At 34.0% G+C, this 13,982-nt stretch overlaps 1 protein-coding gene across 2 annotated transcripts; it reads right to left on the bottom strand.

Moving 5' to 3' along the window:
- Positions 1–7,554: 7,554 nt before the first annotated feature.
- Positions 7,555–11,616, bottom strand: LOC131056710 (uncharacterized). 2 transcript variants are annotated; one of them, XM_057990968.2, is made up of 3 exons: positions 11,249–11,616; positions 9,781–10,007; positions 7,555–7,945 (listed from the first exon to the last, which is right to left on the bottom strand). In XM_057990968.2, the coding sequence occupies exons 1-3, from the start codon at positions 11,495–11,497 to the stop codon at positions 7,762–7,764; spliced, it is 660 nt and encodes a 219-aa protein (XP_057846951.1). In that variant the 5' UTR covers positions 11,498–11,616; the 3' UTR covers positions 7,555–7,761. The 2 variants fall into 2 exon arrangements, with proteins under 2 accessions (XP_057846951.1, XP_057846950.1); XM_057990967.2 differs by having other exon boundaries at positions 9,781–10,010; positions 11,249–11,610.
- Positions 11,617–13,982: the final 2,366 nt, after the last annotated feature.

Here is a 13,982-nt window from a genome sequence, read left to right as displayed (position 1 = left end):
AACTCGTTTGATTTCCCTTGAAGATATAGATGCATGTGACGTAAGAAGGTTCTATGAGAGACAAAGATTTGTCTATTAAGATAAAAGAATTTCCTCCTTTTGATGAAAACCTTTGAGCTCAATGGTTTCCTCTTCAAGTTGACATGTTGATGAAGATTCTTCTTTCTTAAGATGTGAAGAATGGTCATATAGTGTGATACTTTTGTTGTTTCTCTTTGTTTTTGATCTTTTGTTGGTATTTTGAAAATGTTTATATTGGATGAATACCTGTTTTTTGGAACTGATTTTTTATTTTTCTTTTGACAAGAAAACAAAGCAAGCACACAAACACAAGAATGTTGACTCAAAAGGCACAAATAAGTGTGGGTCTAGATCAACCCAATCCTTTGAACTTTTTATGACCCTTTCCTTCAAATGTATTTTAGGTGTTTTCCAAAGCCTGAAGTCAACTCAATTTGCACTGGTCTTGACTCAAAACGAAAAACACTTCAAACACTTTTTATCCCTAAGGTCAAATGGCCAGATGCGATAATTTCAGCCCACATCTTGATATTTCTTCAACTTTGGTACTACATACCTTATGAATCTCATCGTGGCAGGTAAGGATGTGATATATTAAGTCTTGCATGAGCATAACAAATAGATGATCCCTATGATGGGGGAGTCACCACTTTTATCGGGCTACAAGTAACCTTTCAAAAAGCTATGTTTTTACTCAAGGAAATATGTATGGTGAGTATCTTGGGAGAAAAACCTTCTATGCTCTTGCACTGAATTTATCACAAATATCCTCAATCAATAGAACGGGTGGGCTACTACTTAAAGGTGTTTAGTAATTTTCGATGTTTTTGGACATAAGTTCATTCTGCAGTGACTCACTTAAGAGCCTTGTAACTTGTGATGGGGCCCATTTGTTCTTTCGGCAAGTTGCACTGTAGGAACAGCTATACCCAAGGCTACAACTTTCGCTCACACCTGATTTCTATAGCGGCTCGAAGGATTTACCGCGCGATGTTGTTCCCAAAAGTGATGTGTCTCTTGGCAGACCTCTCTTAAAAAGAATTTTTTTTTGAGTGTTACTAACACTTTTCTCTTGCACCTAGGACCACGAAGGCCAATGGAGAGGATAGTGTGTGTTAGAAGTAGGACCACTCAACAAACTCTTTTGCACAAGTGTGCCAAACATAAAATAGACTTGTTCTTTTTAACTTGTCATTGCAATGGTGATCTAACTACTTGGAGATGTTGTTCCAACATCCATGGTGTTCTTTTTATCCTTCAAAGGCAATATGTTGAGAAAACTAGGAAAATAAAATCCACGTCAACTTAATGAAAAGCATGTTTGCCTGAAGTAAATCACTTTGCAAAATGAGACAAATTGATTGTTCTTTTTATTTGCCCAAAAACCAAGTGTGGATTGTGATTTTTAATTTTGGATTGATGCAAGGAAATCAAAATTTGTGTTGTTGATTTTAAGCACCAAAAGAAAAATGAATCCTATCTTGCAAGAAATAAAGTTGTTTTGTTGATTTTAAGCACCAAAATGAAGTTTGTTCCCTAACTTGCAAGAAATAAAATTGTTTTTTGTTTGAGTTTTTGTGGTTCTTTTTAGCTTGTAACAATGATGTTCTTTTTAGAGTTCCAAATGAAAGATGTGGTGAATTTTAAAACCCAAAGCAAAGTGTAGTTTATTTTTAATCAAAAAGAAAGTGAGTTTATTTTATCCCAACTTGAAAGACAAAGTTACCAATAAAAAACAAATTTACTTCCTAAGCTAAAAATCACTAAAATTTCTATTGTAGGGGTTAGTCAAAACCTACACAAAAGAAAACAAGTTAGAAAAATGCGCATGTATGGGAGGCTTCCACAAGCCTAAAATTTTTGGGTTTTCAGTTACAAGGTATTTTTTTACAACGCTCTGTTACAATAACGCTGCTCTGCGTGAGAACAGAAGCGCTACTTAACACCAAAGCGCAAAAGTAAGAACAAAAGCGCTAAAATAGAATATTTCTACAACAATACAAACGCGCTACTAAAGAAACAAAAGCGCTACCTGATGAACAATAGTGCTATAAGATAAACAACAGCGCTAAGTTTTGGACAATAGCGCTATTGTAGAAACAAAAGTGCTAGAAGACCAAACAACGATAGCATTAAAGCGTCGAAGCGCGACTTGTGTGTCAAGTAAATAGTCAAAAAGCTAGTAGTTTCAAAAAGTTGTTCTTTGATTCACCTCAGGTCCACCAAATGATGCTCTGCAAAATTGGGTTTAATGTTTAGACAAGAACCTGTGGTTGTATAACACAAGAAACCAAGAGAAATGTTAGTGTTAATCAACCAAAAACTAGTCTAAACAAGCATACCAAGAGAGACACTAAAAACAAAGTAAAGTATTTAACTATGAATATAAATGCAAGAAGACATCTCCAAATGTCTTCTACCATGCTCATAGCTCCTCCTCCCTTGTTCCTCTCCTCTCCAAGTTCCAAATTAGTGTAGCTCTTAGCAGCTTTTTGCACTATGGATGCCTTATGGAGGTTCAAGATGGTTGGATGTGATAAAAAAATGCTATGCAAGTTTTCAGGATTATGACTATGAATGCTAAATGCTTCAGAATGCTTGAGGATTTGAAAATGAGGAATGTGAGCTCTATTTATAGGTAAAATGGAGCAATGGATGGTTAAGATTGAGTAATCTCAACAAGGGTCAGGATTGAATGGTATTCAATCCATGTGAGGACTTTCAACCCAATCCCAGGATGACAAGTGTCAACATGAGATGAGTTGAGAGGAGAGGGAATAAGCATTAAATGCTTGACATGACCTGAGAGTTAACTTGGGAGTTAAGGTTAAGGTTGGGTTGAGTGAATAAATTCATTATCCAAAGAATAATGTTTTTATCCAATGGATAAACTCTTGTGCAAGAGTTAATGAGGATAACCATGGTCAAAGCAATAAATGCTTGACGAGACACATGGGTCACATGAGAGTTGAGTTAGGGGTTAAAGTCTTTAACCATGGGTGCAAGTGGATTTAACCATAAATGGTTATGTAAGAGTCATTAATGGTTATATAAGAGCCATTAGTGGTTTGAAAGACTTTAGAGGTTAAATTGTTGAACACACAAAGCATTTAATGCTTTTCAAAGACTTTGAAGTCTTTGAGAAGTGACTCCAAGTTGCTTAGGAATGTGACAATATTTAGGGGATGGGTTAGGCTAATTAGAAAGGGGTTTAGAAGAATCTAGAAAGGGATTAGGATTGCAAGTGGGTTTGGTAGGTGAGAGAAATAGGATTCATATTAAAATAAAATTCATTTATTTCAATAAATAGGTGCAAGTTGCATTTTTAGGAGAATGAAGTGGGGTGGATTTTAATGATTTAAATAAATGTTTTATTTAATTTATTTAAAAGAGGAAATGGGATTAAATTGAATAAATAGGATTTATTCATTTAATTGATTGTGAATTTGGTTTAATGAATTAATTAAATAAATTGAATAATTTATTTAATTAATAGGAGAATATTTTAAAGATGAATTAATTAAATATTAATTTAATTAACTGATGGCTAGTGGGTTTTTAATCAAATAAATAGCAAATATTCATTTAATTAAAATGGACAGATTTATGTGACTACAATGGTATATGGAGATAACAGTAAGGCCCAAGTGACCTAGCCCTAGCCATTGTCCCAAATTTCGGCAATAACCTTGGTCTTGAGTTTATCTATTTTGATTGCCATAAAAACAATGCCCATGTACCCATGTCAATGATCTTTGATTTGTGTGGTGGTTGATGGATTTAATCTTGACAATGTTTATTTACATTTATGTGCTATATTATTAATAATATTTATGTTGTTGGTAATATTATTTATGATGTAATGTTGTTGGTAATATTATTTATGATGTAAATATTTCCCATCCATATTTCTATTATTAATAATAATATTTTGTATTTTAACACCCTTTTATGTGTTATAAATTGTTAATATTAATATTGTAATATTTGACCTCATTTTTTGTAGAACTTATGAGCACAAATGGTATGTATAAATACATTTATTGTATGGAGTAATTATTAATAACCTTTTACTTGTGTAATTGTATTTCGTAGGAGGTAAAAAATATTAATTATTATTATTCATTTTGGTGGGAGTTGGTTGAGAATTTGGGATTAATTAATTATTGTATAGTTTAGTTTTCTTGGTGGTTGTGATTTCCCATAGAAGTTTTTGGAGAGGAAATATTATTTTGTTTTTTGTTTTGTGGAGAGAGTTCCTACAACTTTTGGGAAAGATTTTGAAGAGGAGGTTTGAGAGTGACTTTTGAGAGGGTTTTGGAAGGAAAATCTTTCTTTTTGAGTGTGGATTTTGGAGGAATTATTTGGTGATTGATTATGTGGAATGATTTGAGGATTATCTGGAGGTTTTGGTTGCTTCAAAGTGCTTAAATGCTGGTTGGATTGACTATTGCCCGTTGGAGTGTTGTTGTGCAAACTCCATCCTTCATTCTCCTTGTTTCTTAGGATTTGAGGTAGGGTTCATTACCCTCTTTGTTTGTTCTTTGATTTTAAGTATTTGAAATGGAAAAATGTTGTGTTTAGTACCTTTCTTTTCAATTTGGAAATGGTTTTAATTTTTGGTTATGAATGTGAAGTTATATGTTGAAAAGCTATCATTTCCTTATGTATTTTGGGGTTGTTTTTAGGGTTTGAGGTCTTGTTTTCTATTTCCAAGTCTTGTGATCAAATTGATGGGTTTACAAGAAGGGAAATAAGCACCCCTCAAATGGGTCTTCACCTGATTTTTCTTCCAAGACCCAATCGATGCTCGTTTATGAGTCCCAAGTTGGCCCTCTACAACTATGTAGTTTTGGGGCCAACTGTGCAATTACAGTCATCAATTGCACATTTTTTGTCATCAATTGCATAGTATTTGTCAAGAAATGTGCAGGTTCATTCAATAAATGCATAGGTACAATTAGCAAATATGCAGAACTCAAGTCAATTGTGCAGAACCTGTGTTTTGGCTTGGTTTGACCCGATTTGTCCAGTTTGGGTTCCCTGGAGCATTCCAAAGGCTTGGGTTGGTCTTATACCTTGTTGTTGTTGTGTTTTGGGGTTTCTATGATCTATATTGGATTGATTCATGTCTACGTGTTCTTCCCTATGCTTGTTTGTGAAAGAATCCAATTGTTATTGCATTTGGGAATGGTTTCATTGATGAATCTTGATGGATAAGGTCTAGGAAGGTCTATATGTATGATTCATGATCCAATTTCTTGATTATGGATTCATGTATGATTCATATGAGATATCGATGTTAATGAAGTATATCATTCATTGGATTTAACCCTAGGGTAAGAGCGTCTAGGTGCAATTTAGGAGAGTAACTCTCAATGGGGGTTGGGGCCCTCAAGAGGCTGCAAGGATAACCCATTGTGAATTTCTTAATCAAGTGATAACCTAATAAATGAACTGGGGTGAAATGCATTAACAAGATAATTGAGTGCTTGTACAAACTAAAGATGGGATTAGGAAGGCCTGGCCATCCTAGGGGCATTGATATGACATGATCGAACCTCCTTGTCTTCATGAAAGGACTGTTCAGTTCTGCATGAGCTATTAAATGGGGGTCGGAGCCTAGAGAGGCTGCCAAGATAACCCATGTTGAGACTATGTGATGACACTCTTTCCTTCTTGTACTCAAGAGCCCTATCCTATGTGGTTGTGTATAGAAGCCTCTAGTGGAACCTTGTTATGTATCCTATCTATCTTTGTGTATACCTTATGTTCCCTCGGATGTTGGTGTTGTGCTTGACAGCTAACCTTGTTTGCTTGCGAGTTTGAGGCCTTGTGTCTATCTCTTGAGCACGGTGGGGTGGACCTAAAGGTTCCACATGGTCGGGACCGATGGACTTGTTCGTCTACATTGGATGGATCTTGTCATCTTCTTTCCAGTACCTCTTTATTCACAATGCAAATTATTTAGTTATTGTGTCACTATATGATATGTAACATTAGAAAGCATTGTAATTGTAGTATTGTTATTGTATTTTGAATACTCCATAGGGAGGTTGATATAATGTAAATGGATGTAATCGATAAGCAATATAATTCTAGAATAGTGTTTAAGTGGTTCAGTGTTGGTACCAATTGCTCTTATGTGGATGGATGATCTATCATATCTTATGCTAAAAGGTTATCATAGTAACATTTGGTTTGGTGTTTAAAATGAACATAATTTTAGTTGTTCAATTTTTATATAATGTTATTGTTATTTCATTTATGGTTTATGTATCTTAGAACTTGTTTAGGAGTGTTGCATAGTAGCAATGTTAAGGAGCACATAAGAGGACATAGTTTCTATGTAAATTTATCTTCTACTTGTGCATTTGTAATGGTTAATTCATGATGAGTTAATAGATGTAATGTATTATGTTTTTTAAGAAAAAAATTATTGCCATGTTCTATTAGTTAGTTGTTAGTACTCTGGGTTTCCTTAGCGGGGCATTATAGTTTGGCATTTTATCTTCCCTTTAGATGTTTGATACTTGATCCTTATATTTATGGAAGTTTGGGACGATGATAAGATGCTTCTTCACATTTGTGAGATGATTGGCTCCCATGTTTGTGGTGTGTAAGGAAAACGGTTTTGAGTTTAAGCTAATGCATGCAATTCTATATGTAGCAAGGTGCAATTAGCATACCCAAATATCTAAAGTTTGCATGGGGCTTGTTGAGACTAAGTTGGTTTCATTCATCATCTATACTTTCCTTTTACATCATGAAATGATAAGTCATGATAAGTTGCTCTCTCGACTAACATTTTTCACTCAAGATGGAGCTTTTCCCAAGTCAATTATTGTGAGTTATAGTTTATAATTTATTTTCATGTTTAGAAAAAAAAACTATTTGTATTATTTATACAATTCAATATTGTTAAGACATATTTTGTTAAATACTTTTAAATGTAAGTTAGTAGTTAATTAAGTTCTTCACAACTAGCATATTTGTTTCAAACTAATAGTTTGTGACATTTACAAATAGATTACAATATTATTTATCAAGTTTCTTAGATTCAAAGCATTTTCATAGCTATCTTTGCAATTGTACTGACTTTGTTCTTCAATAAATTTAATTAAGAACAGTAGAAGGATGGATCCATTGGATGATAGAACCCGTGATATGTTACAGTTAAAGTATATTTCGATCTTTTGGATTAGAAAAGATTCAAGATAGGCACCAGAAGAAAGAACATGTTTGATATCATAAAAAATAAAAGATCGGCAGATGATGCATGTGTAGGCCGCTTTTCCCTTGTATATAATTTATCATGTGATTTTGAAAATCTGGTGATTGGAAACAGAAAGACTGTGCATAAGAAATCAAAAACTTAAAACTCTTCTGGCTTGCAATCCATGGCTAGTTTAGCTATATATCTAGGGAGGTAATTCAGAAGAATTTGTTAATAATGATTTTAACTAGTTTTGTAACAGTTGTCCCAAAACCTGTCATCATTATCCCCATTAGAGGTTGAAAGAGGAACCCATATAAAAAAATAATTGTAAAACATTTTGTAAACCAAGTTATAAGCATGACAAAACTGATCGAGGTATCAGAGTATATATTGTGTTATATACAAGCATCACCTCTCTATGTTCTCGTTCACCCCACAAGCTAAGACATTTTTTTTTCCAATAGATGGTCTCACTTTTACTTGTCCTTCAGAAAAAAGCCCTAAGATGCGACCGAATTCTATTATTTATCCATTTGTGGAGGAAGAAAGCGCTTCCACCAACCATACTCATATTTTGGATATGGTGCTGTCCAGTTTTCAGGCTTTTCAAACTGGAGCTCTGCAGGATTCGATGCAAATGCTTCCTCAGCTGTTTCAGCTTCAATTTCTCCTTCTAGAACACGATCCAGCCTTAGTTTCATGAACCTAAACAAGTCAAGTATTAAAGACCTTTCCAGTACATCTCAAACAAAATTAATTATATTGCAAAAGAGACAAGTTGTGCAATCAGCTTCTACTTCTCTAAATAAATTAGTTGTAATCCCATGTCAAGTCTTTTTTATCCACCCAAAATACAGCAAGTCTTCAATGAACTCCAAGCGGATATAACAAAAGGATCAAATGAGTTTGCAATCACTTTTTGGTGAAATAAAGATGCACATACAGCAAAAATATTATTTCCAAATTCAGAGACCTGACAAATATAAATCATTCATGCAAAGAGATGACTCGTCAAACTTACATTCACCAGTTGAAATGATTCAGCTTGATGGAGAGCATTCAACGCAAAACATAGAAATTGGAAAGGAAAAAAACACTGGCAGCAAAAGAATTAGTCAATATTCAACACAGGATGAATGCTTACTGCAAATCATCTATTATTATATTTTTGTCTCACAATGAGGGCCTCTAATAGAGCTGGTAGGGAAGAAGTAACAGTTGCTATTAAAGCATCCTCAATCTAGACAGACACCAAATTATGTTAGAGTGCAGAATCCATATTTTTGACAAAACTGCTACCATATATTATAATTTGCTTTCATGAAACTGGTAATAGAAAAAGTGGATAATGGATTCCTCAATCAATATAGTGGTAATGTTTCTTTTCACTATTAATTTTGATTCTAATAAGATATACATCCTACGTATAACAATTGCATCGGTTAGGTTATTATTATTGACATCAAATTCCTGCTGTTTACGTTTAGAACATCGTTAAAGAACAATGACACAAATTGGTAAAATCTATGCTACCCTCTCCAGGGATGACTATTAAGGAAGCACTCCTGTCGTTTAAGTTGTACATTATAGGTAAGCTTTCCAAATCTTAGAAACCTTTTGAATTTCTAATCAAAAAGCATATATTCTAACAATGTTAGAGCCTGATAGGTCTTCTGAGCCATTGTCTAATAGTAAGATATATGAATTCAACCCCACAGGGCTTGCAGCCAGGATTCTAAGCAGGACCCACCAGGATGACCGCAGATGCATGTCCCAGATTAATTTTGATGAAAAGGAAACATCTAGAGCTGTGCTTTTGGCCACTAGGTTTTGTGTTTCACAATGCATTACCATACTGGTTCTGTGTATAGTATTTCCCGTTTTCCTAATAAAAAGTAAATGTTACAACCTGCTATAATCCTTCCCCTGTAGTCTTATGTATAGTATTTCCTGTTTTCCTAACAGAAAAGAATGTCACAACCTTTTATAATTCTTCAGGTTGTAGTCTAGCTGTAAAGAAGGGCACTCATTGCCACAATGAACAAGGTTCAAAATCCAACATGCATGACCTTCATGCTAGCCTGCTCGCTGATAATTAAAAGGCTCACTTGCCCTGATAAAACAGGTTAGAACCTATTAAGAATTTAAGATACATGGGGTAAATTTGGTAATATTGAACAATGCATACAGCACATTTTTGTTCAGTTTTGAGATTTCAAAAATTAATTTTGGGTAATTTGTTAGTTTGACATTTGACAAATTATTTTGGTTAACTATTTGTATTGTATAAAATAATCCATTTACAGAATGATACACCTGAAACATTGCCCTGAAACCATGGAAAATAATTAAATAATAGCAAAGAATATAAAAATCTGAGCATGGAACCAGGTATAAAAAACAATTGAATATAAAAACATCTGAGCATGGAACCAGGTATAAAAAACAATCAAGGTTGTGCCTCTCTCAGATCTATTGCAAAAAACTTACTCAAATCCTAGTGCAAAAAACTTAATCAGATCCTAGTGCAAAAAACTTACTTTATCCAAGTGTCATTTGTTGAGATAAGGGCCACAGCAGGTCGCCTCAAGCGCTTGGTTATATTGGGAAACTTGTCCAGGAATTTTGGCTCTATCACAAGCCAAAAATCAACTTCCTTGTTACGCTCCCCATACATCCTCAGCCTCTCAGACATGAGCTCCTGGAAGTGCTCCTCTTCATCTAGCATGAACTTGGCATTGGCAACCAAAAAATGGTACTTGGTAATCTTCTGTGCAATGCCCACACACAAACAATTTTGAAACTTTCAGATTAAGGTTTTTTAAATTCTATTGCATTATCCTCAACCCTATACATACACCCAAACACACCCAAAAAAAATGCCCTCAGGATTGACTGTTTATTAATTGACCCAACCTCATACATTCAAATACACTATAGAAACCTCAGGCTAGGTTTTCAAGGTTTTGACTGCATTAACCTCTGTCTGCGGCAATCCCATCAGACAGGGGATCAGTCCTCTGTTCTCCCCTTTTGACCAAACACGGCAATTTATGGGTGGATAACAAACACCTCAAATAATTAACAGAGAGTTGTAAGTCCCTTCAAGGCACCCCACACGCAGTAAATAGGCAGAATAGAGCCCAGACAAAGTTGTTACACGACATTAAGCCTCTACAAGGTCGCAGCTAGGTAGCACATCATATCAGACAGGACGCCATGATCCAGCTTAGTTGGTGAGGAGGGGGAGCAGCAGCTGCTGCTGCTAAGAGTGCCAACAACAAAAATCTCTTTAAAAAATGGTTTAGAGATTTTATACCATTAGTCTTCATTACATACTGAAATACAGAACAGAGCACTTTACTTTTCTTGCATTCAGCTCAATCCCATACAAAACACCCAAATAAATCAACAATTTTTTTAGCATGCAATTTAGGGTTGTTGCATTAACACAACTCCATACACAAAAAATATTGTAACACTTCACTAGGATTTTCAGGGGAGACTTGGATTAACAAAGCTAGGATTTTCAGGCGTTTCTTGCATTAAGTCCAATCCATGAAGACACTCATAAAGTGAAGGCAATTCTAAAACCCTGAATTTTAAGAATTTTGGAGTTAAGCCTGACTCCTTAGACAAATATTATTGAAAACTTCAGACTAGAGTTTTGAGGATTTAATTGAAGTAAGCCAAGTGTCTCTGCACAGAAAAAAAATTTAAATCCTAAAACCCTTCAGTACAGGGCTTTAATGCATTTAACCCTAATCCATATACAAAATACAGAACACCAACCTAGCTTATACAAAAACAGTCAAACTAGCTACCACCGAAACATTCAAACTATCTGTTTTTAAGGTAATTTATGAACTACTCCCAATCCCCCACGCACACTCAAATTTACAAACAACTGTTATTTCACACTTGTTAATAGATTCTGCGCTACCATTGTTATGTTTACAGTCTTTGCACCTAATAACTTGCTTAAATATTTTTGACATGGGAGCCTACCTTTTGATCGGATTCAGCTGAAGCCAGTTGCCCATCTTCTGTTGCAATCGCTCTGACAGAAGTTGGAGAAATAATTGTTCTAATTTTGCTATTGGAACAAATTATGGCATTGTTCTTTTGATGGGCATTGTTAACAGAAGGTAATGAACACTTTCCAATGCACAATCCATGTGTCTGGAGGGATGGGCATGCAAGGGGCACTCCCTTGCCCGCAAATGTGAATGCGGGTGTTGATACAGTTGCCACCATTGTCAATTCAATTGTATCGTCCCATGCAGAGGCATATGAATTCGACTGAATTCGATGTAGTTTTCGTTGAAGGTTAGAGTTTGTTTATGGGGGTAATCCCCAAACCTTATCCTCATCGGACTTTGTTATCTCCCAGATTGCCTATCCGCTCAAAAAAAATTATTTTTTCCTTCACTTGATTAATCTAATTTGTGCAGAGGATTGTGCAAACACGTTATTAAGTGCTTTTATTTATATATATATATATATATATGTGTGTGTGTGTGTGGGGGGGTAATATATCTTTTACTTATTATTTTAATAAATCACTTATTTCATATTTTAGAGTAAATAATTATATACAATTATGTTAATAGTGTCAAAGTTAAATGAAATAATTTATATTTTTTAATATATAATTTTGTTAAAGGAGTTGAATTTAATTGGTTAAAGCATTGAATTCTCACTATGAAGATCCAAGTTCAATATAAGAGGGATATCCGACATGGATATCTAGCTTGTGACTCTTGGTCTTCCATGGTTGGCTTCTAATGTGGAGATAGTTTTTAAATAAGTGGATTTCTAAGTCGTGACTCTCGGTCTTCCATAAGTGGATTCTAGTGTGTTACTCAACACAAGCTAATATTAGTCTCATAGTTGTGCTCGAAAGAGCTTGCATTGGTCTCATGTTGACGCTCATATGAGCAAGAATATTTGTAGACAATTAGCAATATTAAAATATCTATGAATATATATACATTTTTTTCAATTAGTTTTTTTACTTGAATTTTTTTAATAATATTTAAAAAGTTAAATGAAAATAAAATGTTTAATTCATATGTTTAATTATTCTTTTAAATAAAAGAATTGTTAATTTAAATTATTACAAATATCCAAATAGATTAGTATGAATTTTTACAATGATATTTTGGAACCTTGTTTGGACCCATGGTAATGTCTTATGGTGGTCTTTTGAGCATCTATGATTCTATATATTGAGGGCTTGATATAAGGGCATAAACGAAGTTATGTTGTTGGATTTCTATTAGATGAAAAGAATGTTGGTCTTCATGCAGAAAGAGCTTGAGATTCTATTGCAGCATGTTTAATGTTGCTAAATAATACATTGGTTCAATTCTTTAGAGGCTAATTCTTTTAAAAGGTTTTCCCAAGGTAAATTTGTGTCATTATATTTCTTATGGTTGATTTCCCTTCTATCTCATTCATTCTTTTTAAGTGTTGTTTACAATGTGAGAATGCTACTAAAATTTATGTAGATCTAATTAATGCGGTATTCTCATCAAAGAGTTAATATGGAAATACTTACATGCTTAATAATAATGTGAAGATCAAATTTAATTGTTAAGGGGTTTGTGAGTACTTTTTCTAACATTTGGTATGTGCAAGAAAAGGTTGTTCCATGGTTTGGAAGTAAATGCATGTGAGTTGTATGCACTTGCATGTTGGTTGTGTGTGCTTATGTGAGGGATCCATGGTAATTTGATTTTTCTTATTCCTTTGTTGTTGATTTCTTATCTTGATAAGCATGAGGAAATCGATTGGAAGGAATTGGTTATTTATCAATACTTATGTGAGTGAGATTTTGTAATGGATTTATTTGGTTATTTAAGGAAACAATGTGACAAGCATTGGTGGAATGTTGGAGACATTCAATGGAGTTGATCATATGTAAATACATCTTATCAGGTTGTGATGTAGAGCTCTTTTTTAGTATTATGTGTAGATCATTTGGTAAAGTCATTGTGTTCTTTGATCATATGGTCATCTGCAGTGGAAGATTGTTCATGTTGGGCATAAACGAAGTTATGTTGTTGGATTTCTATTAGATGAAAAGAATGTTGGTCTTCATGCAGAAAGAGCTTGAGATTCTATTGCAGCATGTTTAATGTTGCTAAATAATACATTGGTTCAATTCTTTAGAGGCTAATTCTTTTAAAAGGTTTTCCCAAGGTAAATTTGTGTCATTATATTTCTTATGGTTGATTTCCCTTCTATCTCATTCATTCTTTTTAAGTGTTGTTTACAATGTGAGAATGCTACTAAAATTTATGTAGATCTAATTAATGCGGTATTCTCATCAAAGAGTTAATATGGAAATACTTACATGCTTAATAATAATGTGAAGATCAAATTTAATTGTTAAGGGGTTTGTGAGTACTTTTTCTAACATTTGGTATGTGCAAGAAAAGGTTGTTCCATGGTTTGGAAGTAAATGCATGTGAGTTGTATGCACTTGCATGTTGGTTGTGTGTGCTTATGTGAGGGATCCATGGTAATTTGATTTTTCTTATTCCTTTGTTGTTGATTTCTTATCTTGATAAGCATGAGGAAATCGATTGGAAGGAATTGGTTATTTATCAATACTTATGTGAGTGAGATTTTGTAATGGATTTATTTGGTTATTTAAGGAAACAATGTGACAAGCATTGGTGGAATGTTGGAGACATTCAATGGAGTTGATCATATGTAAATACATCTTATCAGG

This window comes from Cryptomeria japonica, chromosome 7, assembly GCF_030272615.1.
Source record: "Cryptomeria japonica chromosome 7, Sugi_1.0, whole genome shotgun sequence".
In the NCBI taxonomy this organism is placed as follows: Eukaryota; Viridiplantae; Streptophyta; class Pinopsida; order Cupressales; family Cupressaceae; genus Cryptomeria; species Cryptomeria japonica.
This window is presented reverse-complemented; position numbering and strand designations above follow the sequence as displayed.